The following is a 21,427-nucleotide window of genomic DNA, read 5'->3' as shown; positions in this document are numbered from 1 at the left end:
CTCTAAATACCAATGAGTACTAACTATCCACAACTAGCAGTCACGTGCACTATTTTACTTCCAACATGTTGTTGTTTTAGTCGCTAAGTCGTGTCTGACTCTTTTGTGACCCCATGGACTGTACCCCACCAGGCTCCTCTGTCCATGGAATTCTCCAGGCAAGAATACTGGAGTGGGTTGCCATTTCCTTCTCCAGGGGATCTTCCTGACCCAGGGATCAAACCCAAGTCTTCTGCATTGGCAGCAAATTCTTTATGCCCCTGAGCCATGAGGGAGGCCCTACTTCCAATATACCAGCCACTTTAGTAAGAGCAACTCATAATTCACCTGATGAAATCCTGACCGCACCTCTGGGCTCAGAATTCTGAGCTCCATATTTCAGTGAAGGATGTTAAGCAGATCTTTAAAATTCTCCCTGAAGCCACAAGGGCTAATGATGGGCAGAATCAGGACTCCAGCGTGGCTGTCTACACAGCCCTGTGCTTAAGCTCAATGCTATAGACCTGCCCTCAAGGGGCTGACATTCTCATGGCTGAAACGAACACTCTGAAAGCATGGGAGCAAAGGACGGGCGTCCACATGAGCCAAAGCACAGGACAACTTTTAGCGGCTGGGCAGTTGTGGCCGAGGGCGATATGAAACAGGGGGGCATTCACAGTGGGGCAGGTGTTATGGCGAAAGCCTTTGGAGGAGTGTCCTGGACCGGATTCAGAGGGAGGGATGTGCGTGGGTTGGTTGAGAGGAAGCAGAGAGGAAACAGAGGGACGTGGTGTGAATAGGACTGTGAACAGGACTTGAGGAAGGACCAGTTTGACTCTTCGAGGATACAGGAAAGTATAGGCCTGGCAAGAAATGCAGGGCTGTGTGGAGGAGTGAGGACGCTGCACCTACAAGTGTTGTGGTGGTCATGGATTGTGGTTGCTAGGTGATGAGGAGGAAGATGGGGAGGTGTTCCTGAAGTGGGGGAGAGCTGGGAGGAGGCCTGAGGGGCAGAGTTTGGTTCTGCTCTAGGGCAAAGATGACAATATGCAAAGGACCATCTGAAGATGGAAACAGTTGGGTTCAGGAGAGAAAGTAACTAGGAGGGAAAGTTGCTAGAAGACCCAAGTCTTGACCCCTAGATGAGAAGAAAGCAGAAGTGAAAGTGTTAGTCGCTCGGTTGTGTCCGACTCTTTGTGATCCCCATGGACTGTAGCCCATCAGGCTCCTCTGTCCATGGGATTCTCCAGGCAAGAATACTGGAGTGGGTAGCCCTTCCCTTCTCCAAGGGACCTTCCCGACCCAAGAATTGAACCTGGGTTTTGACTTCCCTGGTGGCTCAGACGGTAAAGTGTCTGACTACAATGTGAGAGATCTGGGTTCAACCCCTGGGTCGGGAAGATCCCCTGGAGAAGGAAATGGCAACCCACTCCAGTATTCTTGCCTGGAAAATCCCATGGATGGGGGAGCCTGGTAGGTTACAGTCCATGGGGTCACAAAGAGTCGGACAGAATTGAGCGACTTCACTCACTTCCCACACTGCAGGCAGATTCTTTACTGTTTGAGCCACAAGGGAATCCTGGGTGGGCCTTAGGGACTGGAGCAATGGGGCGTGCAGTGATGGTAAAATCTGAGACGTGAGGGTGTGTGTGTGGGGGGTGTGATTGGGGTTGCAGCTGCTTTTGAGCTCAGGAGAAAACCTAGACAAAGCCCACTTTCCTCGTTCAGTCAACACAAGTCCTAAGTCTTTCCTCTGGGCCAAGCTGCTTGCTAGAAGCTCTATCCTCTGAGCTAAGACCCAACCAGCTGGGACTCACGGAACTTCGGTAACAACTCATGTGAGAGTCCATCCGTCCCCAGCCTTCTCTCCACTTCTGGTTTGTCCTGCTTCCACTGCAGCTGCCTTGAACAGCTGCTGGGTCCCACGCTGGAGGAGGCTTAGTTTCCAACAGGAGGAAAACGCTGACTGCACCTCAGCCCCTTGCAGTCAGGAAACACCTCTGCTCATTAACCATTGGTGACTGCAGCAGTTGTGGGGGGCACAGAAGAGAGGACATAGCCTCCCCCTCATTTGGCAGGAGGGCGCTCTGAGCCCAGAGGATATAGGGCCAGGGGTGGCAGGGTAGAGAGTGGTTTGCCAGAGTCATGGAAGAGGCAGTCCGGCAGTAGGCACAAGGAATCCAGCGTCCTGGTTCTGGTTTCAAGACTGTCCCCAGTTCCACATAGAGCCACTGCCTCAGCTTTAGGAAATAGGCCTTGCTTCTCCTTAGCATCCTGCCAGCCCTGAGTCCACATCCCACCCTTGATGGGTCCCCAAAGATGCTCCTCCCTTCCATGAGCTGGGCTGTGGTACCCCACTTCCCTTTCTGGGGCTTGCCCAAACCGTATGCATGAAGCTGCTTTCGTCTTTCTCCATAGAGTTGCTGGTTTTCTGAATCATGCCTGAGTGGAACCGGGCTCATCAGGGTTTCTGGACAGTTCCTCTGTCTGGAGGCATGGTGTGATGGTCTCTGGACCACATTGGTGGGATGCCCGTCTGAGCCCTCCATCATGGGCACAGACTCTTCCAGGCCTAGTTTCCTCTGGCGATGCCCATTTTCTAGTCAGCTCAGATGGTCTACAGCTGAGCCCTGGGGCCTCTTCTCTCTTTCTTTAGGTGACCTTGTTGGAATTTGAAAGTCCACTCTGTGGGCCACATCCTCTAACCTCTCTTTCTATAGCACATAAGGTTGCTGCTCCCTTTGGGGATGAGTGGGGATCACAGGGATCGATTCGTTAAAACTGGCTTCCTAGCAATCAATGAGATCACTGAAACTTACTGAACATTTATTGAAACATAACCATCACCCCCCTCACTCAGATAAGTATTTTGCATGCTTGAGACATGATCAGACTCCCACAGTAACCACCAAGTATTGTTATGATTATTTCTGGGTTTTTTTTTCCCCCTGAGAAAAGCAAACTCAAGAAAGTTTGGTAGGTTGTCTAAGGCCACACAGTTCCCAAGCACAGAGCTGGGATTCACACCGTCTGCCCGTGGGCTTACCCTCTCACTCTCTGCCTACACACAGCATCTCAGGAGCCAGGGGATTCTGGTCTTCTGAAATACGGAACGAGCAGATTGTGTAAAGCACATGGCAGTGAGTGGCAGGCATATATCAACAGTCTCTTCGTGGGTACTTGTTTTTCCAGGAGTGGGAGTAGTCTGTCCATGCTCCTTTGTGGCTAGAGGCACACAGCTAAAAGCCATTCAGGATTTGGGGGTACAGCCTACTCTAAGGTCACAATCTGGCTGACCCACCAAGTTTCCAACCCAGTAACTTGTGTGTGCAATTCTCTCCAATAAGATTGGGAAGATGCTGCAAGAGAAGTCGATTTTAAATATTTTGCATTAGAAACATACTGGTTTGAACTTTTTTCTGGTTCTTCCTTCATATCAACCATACTGTCTTTCATTTTTATTTCATCAGCATCTTTTTCTCCTGGAGTTGTATCCTGTTCTTTGTATCACCAGCCAAGCAGGTGGGGAGTGGGATGGAAGCCATTGTCCCTGATTTCCCTGATGTGGACCATACAGGGCAAGAAGTCCTAATGGCTACCTGGACAGCATCATTCGGTTTTGTATGTGTTTAATGGGAGACCCACAGGGACCTGTTGTCCCAACAGTGTTTGGTAACACGGTGCAGGTTTCATGAGCGCGCGCAGAGCCTGTCTAATTAATTACTGTTTACCCTCTTGCAGTTTCCTTTGCAAGCTCTTTCTCCTGGCTGGAATCAGGAAATCAAAACAAAGCACCCTCACTGTGCTATTCTGGGGTGGCTTAAGCAGGGTGAATACAGAAGCAGGGGCCCTGCTCGCATTCCAAGCCCTGGGATTCAAGGCAGGGAGGCGAGCCTGTGGCGTGTGGCACGGTCCACTCTGCTGGAGGAATGGGCACCGCCGGCCCCTTGGGTCTGGGTTGGACGATTCCAGCTGCTCCCCTGCTGCTGAACCTTCCAGCGCACACATCCCCAACTGTTCAGTTCCCTTGTTGTAAGATAAGAAAGAAATCTGCATCCTGGGGACAAATGAAGATGTTGATGAGTAGTTTGAATGTTTCCATTCACTCATTTATTCAACAGATTTTTATTGGCCCCCCTACTATGGGGCATGGTTCAGGGCTTTGGCAGACACCAGTGAGCACAAGAGATAAAGATTTCTGCTCTGTGGTGTTTACATGGAGATAAATAATCATCATCATAAAGGAATAAATTATGTAGTATGTGAGATGGTAACAAGTGCTGTGGATAAGAAGAGAAAGTAGAGCAGGGGAAGGAGATTGGAAGAACCGGAGGAAAGGGAGAGGCTCTGATTTTTAACTTGAAAGCACAGGGAACTCCATCAATATCCTGTAATAACCTCTCTGGGAAAAGAATCTGAAAAAGAATGGGTGTGTGTATATGTGTAATTGAATCACTTTCTGTGCTCCTGCAACTAACGCAGCCTTGTAAATCAACTATTCTCCAATATAAATTAAAAAAAAATTTTTTTTAATGGGCATGCCACTGAAAAAAAATTGAAATCACTGGGGACAATTCAAGTGAGTATGAGTGAAGTTTTGTTGCAGATGTCCTTGGTTGAGGGTTATAGGAATTAACAGTGAGTACTTGGGGCCAAGGGATCTGCCCTTGGCAAGGGACAGACTTGCAGCCCCTGGGAGTCTGATGGGAGCTTCGAGGTCATCCCAGCCACTACCCTGAGAATCAGGCAGCTCTTCCTCAGGGATGCAGAGACTGTAAAGAGGCCCCTTGCCCTAAGGAGAGGTAATCCTACTACCAGCAAGTTTCCAAGAGATACACGCCTCATACTTGTGTCTCTTTTCTTGCTGGCATACCGCGCTGTTCCAGGTCCTCCTTGTCCATCACTTCGTCATAGAATTATACATGGAAAGTTCTAGAGGCCGTGATTGAGTGGAGACCTAGCCTCACCTTCGGGGATGGAGATGGTGTGTGTGTGTCTGTGCCTGTGAGTGTGTCTGCACATCTAAACATCCCCAGTGTGGCAGCTCGGGCTCAGAGTGAGCTTCTCCATTCATTCATTCATTCAACCAAGGATCAAGGATCATTCAATCAAGGACCACGCACCTGCTGCGGGCACTCTACCATGTTCTGGGCCCTCCTTTCACCGGCTCTCCAGTCTGTGTGGCAAGATGCTGAGTAACAGTGACCGGGCTTGCAGTGCTTTCAGCCTCTAGGGACCAACAAAATAAACCGCATAAGTAAGATCCAAAAGTTTCAGTATTTTTCCCTCCTGGGAGACGCCGCAACCCCGTATATGCCAGAGAAGCAGATCCTGGCCACTCCTTTCCCACCGAGGGTGCTCACGGCTATTCTATTTCTGCCTCCGTGGGAGGCAGGTTGAGGCCAGGACTCCTAAGAGAGCCGCAGTCGTGTCTCGTGGCTCTTGAGGGGAGAAGCAGAGACTGGGGTTCATATGCCTCTGTATTGGAGGCACGAGGGTCCAGGTGGAGAATTCAGAGGGTCCCGAGACACTGGTTTCTAGATTTAGTCTGTTCCCGTGCTGCCTCTCGAGCCTCAGTTCACGTCCCTGCCTGTCTCATGAGCCTTGCTGCCTTATTCCTGGGCCTGATCGGGAGGTCTGGCAGGTGTAGACCTTGACCAGGAGGTCTGGGGAGGATGTGAGAGGAGAGAGGAAAGGGGAATCCTGGGGTGGCCTGCATCTTTAAGGATGAATAGCACTGTTTGCTCATTAGGGAGATTATTTCAAACAAGACGGCAGCCAGAATGCTCTAATGCAAGCATCTGCCTGCTACCAGGAGACGATATTTATTGTTCGGTTCTTCAATGGATGTAAATAAACAGCCCAGCCCAGATAATGTTCCAATAAACAAACAAGCAGCTGCCAGGAGCTCCCCGGATGGCTGACCTTTGTGGAGGCCACCCTGCTGATGTTTTAATAGCAGTTCTGCCTGGCAACGTAGCTGCCCACCGTGCCAGGGGTGGAGAGGTAGCAGTGCTGCCCGGTGGATGGGCTGGTGGAAAGCGCGGCCAAGCAGATTATCCTGGGCTGGAGACCGAGCGGCTGCGAAGGACTGGTGAGGAGGCCTGTGTGTACCAGAAATGTGGCTCGTCCAGACTGAGTTCCGCTGTTTGTATGAAATACACATCAGATTTCAAAGACATGGTATGAAAAAACACATGTAAAATACCTAATTGACAATGTTTATACTATAGACATGTTCAAGGGATACTATTTTGGGGCACAGTGGGTTAGTAAAAAATAGATTACTAAAATTAATTTGCGCATTTCCCTGGTGGTCTAGTGGTTAAGACTCTGAGCTCCCAATCCAGGAGGACTGGGTTCGATCCCTGGTCAAGGAACTAGATCCTGCATGCTCCATCTAAGACCCTACATGCCAAAACTAAAAAAAACCAAACAAACAACAGACCCACCCCCCACCAATGCCACAACTAAGATCCCACATGATAACTGTAAAGATCCTGCATGCTATGACTAAGACCTGGCACAGCCAGAGAAATAAATAAAAATAAACATTTTCTGAAAAAATTAATTTTACCTTTTTATTTTGGGAGGCTTCCCTGGTGGTGGCTCAGACGGTCAAGAATCTGCCTGCAGTGAAGGAGGCCCAGGTTCGATCCCTGGGCTGGGAAGATCCCCTGGAGGAGGAAATGGCAACCCATTCCAATATTCTTGCCCGGAGAATCCCATGGACAGAGGAGCCTGGTGGGGTCACAGTCCATAAGGTCACAAAGCGTCAGACATGACTGAGCGACTAACACTTTTATTTTTTAACCACTGCTGGAAATTTTTTAATTGCACATGTGGCCCACCTTTGTGGCTAGCATTGTATTTCTGCTGTCCCATGCTGTCTAGAACCTTCCACTGGGCCGGTGGTGAGGCCTGAAGTAACACCTCACCCTTCAGGCCTTGGAGAACACCTCTGTACTGTCTCCTCAGGACAGAGCTCCGTGAAGTTGGCCAAAAGCTCCCCTGTGACCCCCTTTTTCATGTGTTCATCCTTGCCTCCCTCTGCCAGCGTATCTTTATAAAATCTGTTAGTGACACTCATTTTGCTACTTTAGACCAGTCTTCCTACTGACTAAAGAGATTTCGTCTCTGAAGCGGGTGTCTGAATGAACCTGATATCACCCACTATGTGCTGTATTCGTCAAACTCTCATGGCTGGTGGTGCCATGCGGTGGCCCTGTTATTCTGTGACATACACATGCTCCCTTGAGCCTCGGTTGGTGCCGGGCTGATAATTCCTGGTTACACTCCAGTCAGTTGGCCAGATCTCCTGGGAAGAAGGAAAAGGGGCCTTGGAACACTTCTCTGCTATAGCATTTGCCGCTTGGCCTCATCTGTGTGAAATCTGAGCCCATTAGGAGACTAATATCCCAGAGGGTGGGCTTCTCTGGTTGCTCTGCAGTAAAGAATCAGCCTGCAGGGCAGGAGATGTGAGTTCAATCCCTGGGTTGGGAAGATCCCCTGGAGGAGGAAATGGCAACCCACTCCAATATTCCTGCCCGGAGAATCCCATGGACAGAGGAGTTTGGTGGGCTACAGTCCATAGGGTTGCAAAGAGTCAGACATGACTAAGCAACTGAACATACACACACACATTCCCAGAGGACAGGGCTGGCACTCACCGATCTCCTCCAGAAACTGGCTCGGAGCCTAGCATACACTGCGCATTCCATAAATGCATGCTGGATGATGAGTGAGTGTAGACTGTCACTCTGTCAAGGAACACACAGGTTGAGGGTGCAGTCTCCTCCTTGGTGTCAACCTCAGAGAATAACATCTTCTAAACACCCAAATGGACATGAGGGGTTTCTTTATATTTTCTACCTTAAATCAATGTCTATTTTCATTCTTTCTCACTGCCTGGTTGATACGCAAGTATCATCTGTGCTGTATAACATAATACATTTTATTTGTCCTAATGTGTAAGATAATGAATCTTGTTTATTCTAAGCTGTCCCCTCCCAAGCTTCAGGGTGGCCCCTGTGGTAGTGATGGAACCAGAGCCATTGGCTACTGTGTCTCCTTTCATCTCAGCTGTGTCTTTGTGACCTGGGGGAATCTTTCCCAGGCTGTCCCCAAGTTGCAGGCATCTGGTTTATTCCAACTTACCAGGAGTGCACTGGATGTGATCTTCTGTATCTAGGAGAACTTGGTCCAGAGAATGGCTTCTGTTTGCCTGTTTTCCCCTGGAATCCCATTTGAAAGCTGCTGGTCATTCTGTTGGACTTTTTGGCGGCTGTGGAGTATTGGGAGCTGTAAATGGTAACGACGAAGGTCTCCCTTTTTGATCCTGCTTCCTACCTTGATCTTGCCTTGATCAGCTCAGAGTCCATCCTCTGATTGGTAGAATGTGGCTTGTTTTACCCAGAGGGAGTTGATTAGTTATTTAGTAACTACTTGCTTTTCCCATCCCTGTTGTTGTTTAGTTGCTAAGTCGTGTCTGACTTTGCGGCCCCACAGACTGTAGACTGCCAGACTCTTCTGTCCATCGGATTTCCCAGGCAAGAATACTGGAGTGGGCTGCCATTCGCTTCTCCAGGGGATCTTCCTGACCCAGGGATGGAACTCATATCTCCTGCCTTGCAGGCAGATTCTTTATTGCTGAGCCACCAGAAAAGCCCTTTCTCCGTCTGTGGAGTACAATTGACAAGTTAATATTGTATATATTTAGGGTATACAGTTTGATGTTTCAATTCATGTATATATTGTGAAATAATCACTGCAATTCAGATAATTCACATATCTACCACCTCACGTGTGTGTGTGTGTGTGTGTGTACGTGATGAGAACACTTAGTATCTACCCTCTTCATGAATTTCAAGCATGCAGTATTATATTATTATTACAGTCACATTGTTGCACATTAGATCTCTAGACCTTATCCATCTAATAACTGAAACTTTATATCCCTTGACCAACATGTGCGCATGCTAAGTCGCTTCAGTTGTGTCTGATCATTTGCAACTCTATGGACTGTAGCCCAGCCAGGCTCCTCTGTCCATGGGAATTTTCAGGCAGGAATATTGGAATGGGTTGCCATTTCCTCCTCCAGGGGATCTTCCTGACCCAGGGATCAAACCTGCATCTCTTATGTCTCCTGCATTGGCAGGCAGGTTCTTTACCACTAGCACCACCTGGGAAGACTGTGCCTTGACCAACATCTCCCTGTTTTCTCCTCCCACCATTCTACTCTCTTCTTCTAAGAGTTTGACTATTTTGGATCTCACATATAAGTAAGACTGTGCAATATTTTGTCTTTCTGTGTTTATTTAAGTTTGCATAAATGTTCTCCAGATTCACCGATGTCGTTGAAAATGGCAGAATTTCTATTTTAAGGCTGAATTACATATATATAATCACATTTTTTAATCCATTCATCCCTTGATAGATATTTAGGTTATTTCCATATCTTGGCTACTGTGAGCAATGCTGAAATGAACATGGGTGGGCAGACATCTCTTTCGGATACTAATTTTATTTCCTTTGGGTATATACCCAGGAGTGGAATTGCTGGATCCATATGGCAGGTCTGTTTTTCATTTTTTGAGAAGCTACCTTGCTGTTTTCCTTAGTGGCTGTACCAATTTACACACTACCAATAGTGTACAAGGGTTCCTTTTCCCATACTCTCACCCACTCTCACCCACATCTGAGCACCAGTTGTGCCTTGGGTCCTGTGCTAGGCATTGGGGCTGCAGCATTGGATACACCGAGCATGATCCCTGCCACTGTGAGACTTGACGTCCCAGGTCTATTTGCTCAATTATAACTCCTCCCCCACCCTCAGTTCCCACAGAGGAGGCACTGTCTTTCTGTAGCTCATTTCCATCATGGGCCTTCTGGCTATTCCAAAGAGCTTAGGATCAGCTGTAAATGTTCCTGTTCCCTGCTCCAGACCATTTATAAAAAATAGTAAATAAGACCAGTCATAACACTACTCCTCGGCGAGTCCCCCAGTTCCCACTTCTCCATGCAGAAATGTGTCTTTTTCTATCTTTAAGTTGGTTCTCTCTCCATGGCCAAACTGCCCAAAGTCCCATGGAGACTCATTATTTTTAAAACCTTTTCATGTGGAACCTTGTCAAAGGCTCAGGGAAAATCTAAAATAGCTCAACTGCAAGTTCTGAGCTAGGAATCAGGAGACCTGGGTTCTAGTCCTGACTGTCATTGGTTTATCACTGAATTTTAGAAAAGGCCCAAAACAGCCCCCATCTCAGTTTTTTCATTGTTAAAATGAGAATGATTATGCTGGCAGTCAACATCATAAAAATTTTACAGCCATCAGATGAGACAGTGTTATTTAAGAATAACATTCTCAGCAAGGTATAAAACAAAAATATAGGGGATTGTTATTTTGAAAATTTACAACAGTGTCTTTTTCATTCATATGCATGATTCTTTCCCAAAAGGACTGGGGAAGGTAGACATGGTTCCTCCGGCACTCCTGGGATGATGCTTGTTTACCATTAACAACTTTCACTCCTAGAAGAGATTCAGGTTTATAGACCCAGTAGGACCTGGCTCAACTTGTGTTGGTATACTATGTAAGTGCATTGAGGAGTGAACTCTGGAATTGGTCAGACTTCAGCAGGGGTCCAGACCACGCTGATCACTAGATGTGTGACCATGAACAAGGTATTAAAACCTCTGTGTGCCTTATTATTCCTGTAAATTGAATAATATTAAGGCTTCATGGAGTCTTGAGGTTTAAATGAGAAGATAAATACACATAGAATGCCTTCCATCATACCTGACACGTAGCAGCCGCTAAGTTGCTAGCAGTTCTTGTTGCCCAAGAGCCAGCAGCTAGTCCAGCCTATCTAAATTTGATGGCTGTCCATCATTCAGCAAGTCCCATCACAAACTCCTTTTATCCGTGTCTTACGTGAGACTCTTTCAGCAGATGGGTTGAATGGATGCTTTCCTTTCTGTTTCCTGAAACAAGTAGTATGGATGGGGGTGGGGTGATGTGAAGGGAATAACCACCTTTTCAATTACTGATTTCCTGCCCTGGAGGAGTGGGCAAGAGCGGGGCCCATTGACCCATGCCTTGCCTCTCGAGGCCTGAAAACACTTGCTGCGTTAGTGCTCCCTGGTCCACCCCTCTGTCCCGGCCAAGTTCTCCTAGTTTCTTCTGCTGTCCACATCCAGCCCATCACCTCATCCTAAAGAGCAGGGAAGGTGGAGCCAAGTGATAAATACAGTCACTTAGGCACTGAATCCAGTTTCCCTCGGGGATCACAACACAGGACACTGGAGGGGACTCCTTTCTGCCAGCATCCCCGAGGGGTGCCTGCTCCTGCTGGCAGCCTTGAGGGGCTGGAGACCAGCCAGGCTGCACAGGATCACTCTTGTGCTGCTGATCCAAGGGTGATTCACAGCTGGGGAGGCAGCCTGGCTGGGCTGGAGGCCAAGGCCATCACCGCGCGGTCAGACTTGGATGGTAATCCCAATTGGTTTTGCATGAGCTCCCATTTCATTCAGATTAAGGAAAGACCTGCCCAGGGTGGACATTTGGTGGCTTGGGGGTGGGGACAGAAGGAGGAGGGTTACTGGATTCCCAGGCATTTGGATTTTAACGGCTAAGCATGTCTCTTCTTAATTCCTTCACCAGCTTGTTTTTTTTTCCCCTTATTGTTGTTGTTTTCCTGAGCTTAATGGAAAATCTGCAAAGAAGGATTTGAACTTCATTCATTTCTTCATTTTAAAAATAAATATTTGTCAAGCACAAGTGTTTCAGCTTCAGAATTGGGAATGACTGGCGAAAGCCTCTGAAATTTGTACATACCAGAGGCCCCTGCCTTTGGTGGTACCCCTAGAAAGTAAATGTGAACCTCAATAAGGAACAGGGTCCCTCATGTAACTGGAGTGGTAGGAAAAATACAGATTCCAGGGTCAGACTGGATCCTCATTCATTTGTCGGATTTGGTAGCTCAGGGCATTTATTTAATGTACTGTGTCCCATTTCCCCCATCAATTCTATCAGAACATATCATTAGCTGTTGCAGAAAACCTTTCTGTTACTTTAACAATAAGGAAACATCCTGAGTAGCTAGAAAGGCCTGGACACATGATAACCTTCGGGGCTGTTTTAATCCAGTGGCTCAGGGACATCACCAAAGACCAATGCTTTTCCTCTCTGTCCCTGACCCTGGCTCCAGCCCCCAACCCCGTTCTTATAACAAGAGGGTTGCCAATAGTTCTGGGAGCTACCTGTTTCTTTGATCTTATCAAGGGTGAGGGGAGGTGCTCTCTTCCCCTGTCACAAGACATAGTCCTTGCTTCACTCTAATTGCAAATGTTGAATGGTTTGGGTCTGCTTTCTCTCCATCGCTGTGGCCAGAGAGTGAGATTAAACCTATTTGTTTCTGCCCATCGAAGACCAGCCCAGGAAGCAGAGGGTGGGTCCAGTCCCACCTAAAAGGTGAGAATGGTTGGAATGGATCCTGAAGGGGCCATGCAAGCCAGGACAAAAAAGCTCTTGAGAAGATTATATCAATAAGGAATCATGTATAAAATCATCTCCCAGTACCTGATGTCTAGGAAGGGCTGAAAAATTGTGCTTAAGAGGAAGACAAGCAAAACGGCTAGCACAAACCCCACATCAAATACATACATCACACACCACCCTGGTGTCAGAGTTCAGTGAATTCAACAGAAATGAGAGACAGCAGACTTTTGGATGAATTGATGTTATCAGATGGCATTAATATGGTGTCCTTTCTGTAACTTAATCCCTCTGAATAGCTCTGCCATTCTCCTTGAGCTCATAAAAAGTTAAGAATTACCTATTAAAATTAAAAATGAATATATAATGGGAATATTTGGAATACGATTTTTTCTTTAGTTTTGTTATTGAAATTTCCAAAATTATACCACATTATCTTATAGAGACTTGTACAAATGGCATCTAATCAAGTTTGGTGATCTCCTAGCTATTGCTTCTCCCCATCTACCTCTCGCATTCTCCTCACCTTCCTACATTCTTATATGGATGGTGATGTTTGATCCCAACTTATGTGGATGGAAATATTAGTGCTCATCAATAGTCATGGCAAATCTGTGAGCTCAGAGTGGTGATGATCCTGAAGACCTGGGCCAGCACCTTGAATCAGGGGATGGATGGCGTTGGGAAAGTCCTATCTTTTCTAGACTTGTCCTCAGCCTTGGGGAATGTGGACAATAGTCCTTCCTCATGGTCTTCACGTTGTTCCAGCAGTTCCAGGAAGGACTGTTAGATGGCCCAGAGATGACCTAGTCTGTTAAGTGTTCTTGGAAGACTGAGAATGACTCATGCCCAAAGCACATTTTCCTGGAATGCCCACATGCCCTTCACTGGGGACATAAATAGAAACTCTAGGGGATTTGGGGACCCTACATCTATTCCAGAATCTGAAGCATAAGCCAGTGGGTTCATAGACAGAACAAATCCACCTGGTGTGAATCTTCTGGGGTTCTGGCTTCTCCGCGAAGGGCAGCAGTGATCCTGGCTGCCAGTTTCAAAGAATCAGCCCATATCTTTACATCCATCACTTCACTTCACCCCCCTCCCTTGCCCATGGGGAGGGAAGCTCCCGGCTGAGGCTGGACCACGGGCGGCTCAGGATCTGAACTCACATCTGAACTCTCTTCTTCCTCTTGTCCACAGATCCGGGTAGACGGGCCCAGGGGCAACGCCCTCCAGTATGAAACGGTGCAGGTGGTGGAGCCCGGCCCCGTGCTCCGGGACATGGCCTTCTCCAAGGACCGCGAGCAGCTCTACATCATGTCGGAAAGGCAGGTAAGGCTCTCGGCGCTCTGCCAGACATTCATCTTGCCGCTAAAGACTAGCCTGTGGCTCCGTGGAAACCTACAGGAGGCTGGCTGCAGAGAGGGGGTTTGATTTATTGGGCTCAGTGTATATCCTTTCTGTTCTGCTGCCTGGGGCCGGAGGCTGAGTGCACCTGAAACAGGGAATGAAACCGTTCAAATATCAAAATATCTGTGAGTCAAAGACAAATCCACTGACTTCAGAGTGATGGTGTGTGTAGGGGCAGGGCCAACACTTGCCCTCTTTTAAAGAAATGCGGTACGGATGCTCAAGTTTCTGGTCTAGATTTTCCTACAACACTGTATAATCTCCTACCAAGGTCACCTTCATGGACCCTGGAGGTCTCTGGTGGGCAAGGATTTGTCACCTTCCCCCCCCCCCAAAATAGTTGTAGGCAGATCATGAAAGAGTCAGATGGATGGAGATTCTGAAAACAAGGTCTGTGTGTGTGAAATGAGATGCGGTGGCATGTGTCCTGAGCCTTTGTGTGATAAGATGCATGGCATCACCGATGCAGTAGATATGAACCTGGGCAAACTCTGGGAGATGGTGAGGGACAGGGAGTCCTGGCATGCTGCAGTCCATGGGGTCGCAAAGAGTCAGACATGACTGGGTGGCTAGACAACAGCAGCAAGAACTCTAACATGGAACCTCCAGCAAATTCCATGAAGCCATGCTAGGCAGAACAAATGTGGTGTGGGGATGGCTATTAGCTGAGGTGGAGTAGGAAATGGCAAAGCTGGAGTTACTTCTGGAACTCAGCTGTGAACTCAGTTCTTCAGGGGTCCCTGAGCTTAGGCCAGGACTCAGAAGTTTGCAGCAGGTGGAGGAATCAATTTTGCTTTGGAAATCTGGTCCAATTAAGGATATGTGCTGTGGTTCCCTAATTCACAGAGTGTTCCACCCTGCAAGAAACGCCCCACCCCAAGCGTGGCTTTGCACTGCCATACCTCCATCGCCTCTCTGGAGGATGGGTCATCCTGGGAGCTGTCCTCCCAGTCCATGAATATGTATACATTAGCTCTGAGCGGCCAAGGCAGATTCCCCGCCTTATTCATCTTCATTAGCGAGGCCTGGACTCCCCAGAGGACCTTTCTGACAGAGTCTGGATTGTCCCCTCTCTGCATAGTGGGGGAGATAAATACCACATTATGCCACCCACAGGGCTTGTGCATTATGCCTTGGGAGCCCACAGCAGCTCCACCCTCCCCCAGAGCTTGATGACATCTTCCCGGGGTGTGGGACCCCCCCATTCAGCCACACTGGGACTCATTGTGGTGTCCTGGTTGAGGCTGCCGTGGCCGGGGAATGGCCTGAGGTGGGGCTGAGAGAGGAGCCTTTTATCCCAGGAGTCAGGACCCGTATGAAACTGCTGCTTTGCTTTCATTCCTTGTTCCCTTCCGGTGGGGCCTACGCGCTCCCTCCCTGCTTACCTCCAAGGCCCTAGATGCTGAGAGGAGGTAGCTTTCCTTGGCGGAATGAATTCTTGAGAGAAGACCCAATACCTCCACAAGCATTGAATGCTTCAGGATTTCTTACGTGACCCGAAAGCCAGGGTTTCTGAACCTGAGACTTAAAGACTTCCAAAGAAGAAAATACAAAAGCTGTATGGAGCCCCCTCTGATGGTGCCTTGGGATTTAAGCTTCTTGACCTCAGCTGTCCTACTTCCCTGAGGGCACAGTTAGTGTTCAGCACCCATTCATGCTTGACCCACAAGGCCTGCTGGGAGCGCTAGATTATGGGCACTTTGGAAAGAAGGCAGGAGTAGATGGAGTCAAGGCCTTCATCCATCATGGCGCTGCTTCTCACAGAGAAGGGGTGGCTGCCACCCAAATCACAGCTCCAAAGCCCGGATATCTGGGCCAACAATCCACTGGGGTTGCAGATCCTCGGTGGGGAGTGGTAAGGTAGCAAGACGGGTAAATAACCAGGCCTTGTTGTCAGGATATCTGATCATAAACCGTGGTCCTGCCATTTGCTAACTGTGATCTCAGGAGCTGTTAAGCTTTGTAAACTCTCCTTGTTCTCAGCTGGCACATGGAGGTAATGCTAAAATCCAGTAGTGTGGTTCCATGGATCAAATGATGTAATGCATGTAAGCAGCATGAATCAAGCCTGGCACAGAGTAAGGACTCGGTCAGTAGAGGCTCTTATTCTTAGGACATTGCACCAGGAGTGTGTGGACCTAGCTGCGTGTGGAGTCGGGCATCAAGATTCTGGGTGACCTGTGAAGGGTGGAGCACAGGGCAAGGTCAAGCCAGGCCCCTGAGCAGGGATCCAGTCCTAGTGGAGAGCAAATCAAGAACCCACAACCTGCAGCTCTGACGGGACAGGAGCAGCCTAGTAAATACATCTGGAGATATAGCAGGCCCCAGGGCATCAAGTGAGTGAGTCATGAAGGATTAGAACTCTTTGCAGGCCAGGATGATAAGCTAAGGGTATGGGCTGATGACACTGATGTCGGCTATGCCTGAAACGTGCTGCAGTTTCTCATCTGGCTGATGTTTTCTTGTCCTTAAAGCTTAGCTCTGCTGCCACCTTCTCCACTGAGCTGTTCCTGACCTGGGGTTTACACCTCTATGGTGGCTCTTCTCTGACTGAGCCGTGATGACTTTCTTATTTATCTATTTTTAATTGAAGGATAATTACTTTAACGAATTGAAAGCTAAAGCCATATGATCATCGCAATAGATGCAGAGAAGTTTTGGACAAAATTCAATATCCATTTATGATTAAAAAAAAATAAGAACTTCCAGAAAATAGACATAGAAGGAACATAGCTCCACGTGATGACTTTGTTTTTCCCTCCTACCAGACTGTCAGCAGATGGAGGACAGTTCTTTGTCTTCTTCATCTGTCTAAACCTCAACTTTAAACCCTTTATAGTTATTCTGATGAATGAATGAATGAACCCCCAGCGTCTTCACTGAGCCAGAGTTAGAAAAGAGAAGGACTGATACAAACGATTTATTGCTTATTTTAATTCCTAAGTTTGAACTTAGATAATTAATAAAAAGACTACACTTTGGATAAAGGAAACACCCCCCCAAACTTCAGTCCCCTGTTTATCACTGCCACGACTTTTGCCCTGTTCTGAACTATTTTTTTCTTTGTGTTTTCCCTTATATAAACTTGCTGATTAAAATTAAATAGCCTACTTTATCTCTTAAATAATAATATCATACATCTCACGTGCTAGTTATATGTAATATTCTTAACTGTGATATTGTGATTTAAAATAAGAAAAACATACCTGGTCTCCACCCTATTTATGGTACAGAATTACCACAATCTTTGGAATTTCCCGAATGAAGAGAGTAATGGAGCTACTATTACAATTATTTGCAAGTTGAAGAATTCCATAGCCAGCTCTTGTTTCTGTTGTTATGGATATATGAGTTCCCCTTTATTTCTCATCCAGCAGGGGCTGCCTTCCATGGACACTTTTTTGGGAATGGTTGAGTGCTCCCTGCTAGGTATCAGCGTCACTTTGTCAAGGTCTGCCTGTCTGTTGCTCTGCTATATTATGTTTCTGTCTCTGTCCTTTCTTCTGCATGACTCTGGGTATCTCCCTAGAGGGTGTGTGTGGGTATGTGTGTGTGTGCATACACACACCTTCCCCTGTGTCTGACTCTATGTGTCTCCATCAGTCTGCATGAATGTATATGGTATATTTACTGCAACTGCTGCACTCCCCAGGGAACATCTATATACACTGAAACCAATGCGATAAAAACCTGCCAAACTGGTGGGAGGGAAGTGAGAAGAAGTGTCAGTGAGGCAGACGCACGAAGAGACGAGATGGCAGAGCTGGTGGCTGTCCTCAGGCACCCTGGATCGACCCCCTATGGGGAGGAAAAGCAGCTATTACCCCCACCAGGCAAGTGTCTTCTTTGATAGCCTCAGAGCAAGTGGCAGATTTCTCAGTAAATTTCAGCTTCCCTGCCAGCCACGCTCCACCTCTCCCCTGCCTGAGAGCCGGGGGCCTTGAACACATGTTTCTGCTCATGAGATACACTTTCAGTTGTGTTTGGGCCAAAGCTGTCTCTCACAGAGCTCTTTGTTTTGCTGACTCCTGTTGACAGTGGGTCAGCTTCAGGTGCCTGGAGACATCACAGCCTGTCCCTCTCATAAGCAGTGGCACTCTAGGCCTAGCTGTGAGCCAGGATACGGATGCCTGCAGGAGCGGAGGAGGTGGGTCCACCTGTGGTTGGAGTTACCTAGGAAAGCAGGGTCAGGCAGGGGCCCATCATAATCTGGTCCACTTGGCCCCATCATAACCCAGTAGGGGAGCAGCGAAGGCCATGTTGCTTTGTAATGGATCGCCCAGGCCTGATTCATTCGTTCACTCAACAGATTGACTCAACTAGGCAACTACTATGTGCTGAACACGAGCTCAAGCACTGGGGATTTAAAAGTGAAGAAGCATAAATATCCTTGACTTTAGGAGCTTGTGGTTTCAGCAAGAGGAAACAGTCAAGAAGAATCAACCTGCTAAAAAGTCCTATAGTAGATTATCAGGTAACACATGCCATTGAGCAATGTAAAGGGATTCGGGAGGACTGGTCAGGGTGAACGGCTTGAAATTTTAAAAACACAGTGATCAGAGAAGGCTCCCCAGAGAGCAAGGACATCAAAGTGAAGGGGCCTGTGGAGGACCCCTGTCCTCATCTGTGTTTTCTGTATTTCTGTTCGAGCTCTTTGCCTGGGATTGTGAAACTGAGAGATGGTGAAGAACGCGTGGTGGGAGAGAGGGGTTTGGGGAAAGGATGCTTTGTAAATGATTTGTACCATGTTGTGAGTTTCAGAAGGAAGCTCAGTTCAGGGGAAGGTGATACTGGGGTTCAAGACAGGCTCACGTCCCTTGGGACTTGCACCCTCTCTGGGTGGCGCTTCTGCCGAGGACCCTCTGTGTGATAAGCAGACCATTATTGCCCCTCTGTGCCTCAGTGTCCCTCCCTGACCCCACCTGCCTCCCGGGATGTTCTGAGACTAGCCGACATGAAGTCTGACAAGCTCAGAGGTCCATGGACCTTGGTCTCATACAAGTGCAGTCCTGGGGTCCAAGGTGATGGCTCCTGTAAGAATGATTTCCCTCCCTTGGTGCTGGGTCCCCAGGCACATGTTATTCCTCCCGCCCCCGCTGGGCCGAAGTGTCCGCTCCAGTTTGCATCTGGATGGCTGACACTCTGACAAGACCATTTGGACATTTGCTCCCGGTACCCAGACAGGGCTATTCCCGATAGTTCCCGGGAGAGGGGGCTTGAAGTGCAGGCCTGAGAGCAAGCGACAGCCCATGAGCCACCGCAGGCATTTCCAAAAAGAGAAGAGCTGTTGCCCTGTTTCCCCCAATTTCACTCAGGTGGAAGCCTTCCCACTTGTCTGGAGCAATTCCCAAAGCATCCTGTGTGTAATGACTGAGATGTTCTACTTCTCCCTTCCTTCTAACAAAGGCAGAACCTGAACTTCCCTGGTGGTCCAGGGGTTAAGAGTTCTCCTGCTAATGCAGAAGCTACGGGTTCAATCCCTGGTCTAGGAAGATCCCACGCTGCAGGAAAACTAAGCCCGTGCACCACAGCTACTGAAGCCTGCCCACCCTAGAGCCCATGTTCAGCCATAAGAGAAGCCATCACGATGACAAGCCCGTGCACCGCAGCTGGAGAGTCGCCCCAGCTCACGGCAACTAGAGAAAGCGTGCACACACCAACGAAAACCCAAAATCAGCCCCAAATCAATCGATTAATTAATTTTGAAAACATGGCAGAACCACTTCCTGGGAGGCACCTGGGCAGGGGAGGAGGCTTCCTGTTCCAGGTTCGACACTCCGGTGCTGGCAGCTGAATTCTCCATAGCGCCATCAAACCTTGGGACTGGAAAAGCCTTCAAGGCTTCTCAGGTTCTCCTCTCTCCTGCTGCTTTTCCCGCTGTGATTCATGAGCTGACTGAAGCCCAGGGAGGTAAATGGCTTGTTTAGAGTCACACAGCTGGTTGGCAGAGGAGTCAAGCTAGAAGGCAGCTCAGCTCATCCTGCAAGGTCTGCTCCAGGCCCCCCTTCCAACGAGGACCGTGGAGCTCTCAAAGGGGCCGAGAGTCCTCTTCAAATCCTAGTCTTCCCAGCAGGACAGTTCTGTATCCCAATCCTTGGCCACCAAAATAAGCTTTAGAAATCGAAAAGGCTTGCTGGGGTGGGATGAGCTGATTGGGACACTGCAGATGATGGTAAGAACTCAGAACCAGGACTTCTCTGGTGGTCCAGTGGCTAAGACTTTGTGCTCCCGATGCAAGAGCCTTGGGAACTAGATCCCACATGCCATAACTAAAGATGTCGCATGCTGCAACTAAGACCCAGTGCAGCCAAATAAATAAACAAATAAAAACAAAAGAACTCAGAACCACCCCACTGCCCCGTGTAGAAGGGCCCTTGGTTTATTCTCCCAGTCCAGTGCACATTGGGACAAGAGCCCCCTTCTATTCTAGAACATCCTGGGAGTACACAGAGCTCTAGACATAGCCAGGATACCCCATAAGGGGAGTGGGTAGCAAAACACCCTAACCCCACACTCCTTTTCCAACTCCTTATGAGAGGGGGACACTCATAAAAAATGTAAAACCCTCTAACTTCTGAATAGGGTCGAATTCAGCAGCCTCCGTAAGAGGAAGAGAATGACAGTGGCCTGGCATCTGTTAGATGACCATGGAGGTGACTGGCAGACAGAAATGTGTGCGGCATGGAGACCCTGGAACGATAAGGAATAGGCCATGTAGATGGGGCTTCACCCTGACCCTCAGAGCTCATCTGCTCTGCTCCCCGGAGCAAGTCACTCAAGCAGAGTTTGTGCTTCAGTGTCTTCATGCAGAAAGCACAAATGATAATAACCAGCTTTCAGGGCTTTTAGGACTAAAGGTAATACATGTAAAGTGTCGGGCATGGGCGGTATCACTATTGTCATTACTATTATTGCTAATACTCTTAGGAACACCCAGACGAACCACTTAACCTTTGGTGGCTAAAAGCTAGTTCACCTTCAGCCACCAGCCACCCTCCCCCCACAATCCCCGGGCACCCCCCCAATCCCGTTTAGAATCCCCCAGAAAAGCCTGAGCACCACCCCCTTCACATCTGTTAGCACCAGGAGACTGAGGGCTGGGGGCCTGGGGTTTCCCATCCCAATCAGACAGAGCTGCATCCCTTCAAAGGCCTTGGCAGGGTTATCTTCATAACTGTGCTTCTGCTTGTACATGCATGCTAAGTCACTTCAGCTGCGTATGACTCTTTGTGACCCCATGGACTGTAGCCTGCCAGGCTCCTCTGTCCATGGGATTCTCCAGGCAAGAGTACTGGAGTGGGTGGTCATTTCCTCCTCCAGAGGGTCTTCCTGACCCAGGAAGGGGGCCCTGAACCCTGGTCTCTTATGTCTCCTGCATTGGCAGGCAGGTTCTTTACCACTAGCACCACCAGGGAAGCCCCGGGGAAGGCATTTAGTTTGAGTCCAGCCCCGCAGGACTTGAGGTCATCACAGACTGGGCATCTGAATAGCTTCTGGCTCCTCACCTGTCAGGACCTCCAGGGCAGACAGGAAAATGGTTTG

The 21,427-nt window shown here is 48.5% G+C and overlaps 1 protein-coding gene across 1 annotated transcript in view; it reads left to right on the top strand.

Annotated features, from left to right (window-relative positions):
- Positions 1–21,427, top strand: part of PLXNA4 (plexin A4) — a 471,238-nt gene that overhangs the window by 290,111 nt on the left and 159,700 nt on the right. The window contains exon 4 of the mRNA XM_043463742.1: positions 13,676–13,807. Coding sequence (XP_043319677.1) covers positions 13,676–13,807 — 132 coding nt within the window. The remainder of the gene's footprint in view (positions 1–13,675; positions 13,808–21,427) is intronic.

Source organism: Cervus canadensis, chromosome 3, assembly GCF_019320065.1.
Source record: "Cervus canadensis isolate Bull #8, Minnesota chromosome 3, ASM1932006v1, whole genome shotgun sequence".
Taxonomy (NCBI): domain Eukaryota; kingdom Metazoa; phylum Chordata; class Mammalia; order Artiodactyla; family Cervidae; genus Cervus; species Cervus canadensis.
This window is presented reverse-complemented; position numbering and strand designations above follow the sequence as displayed.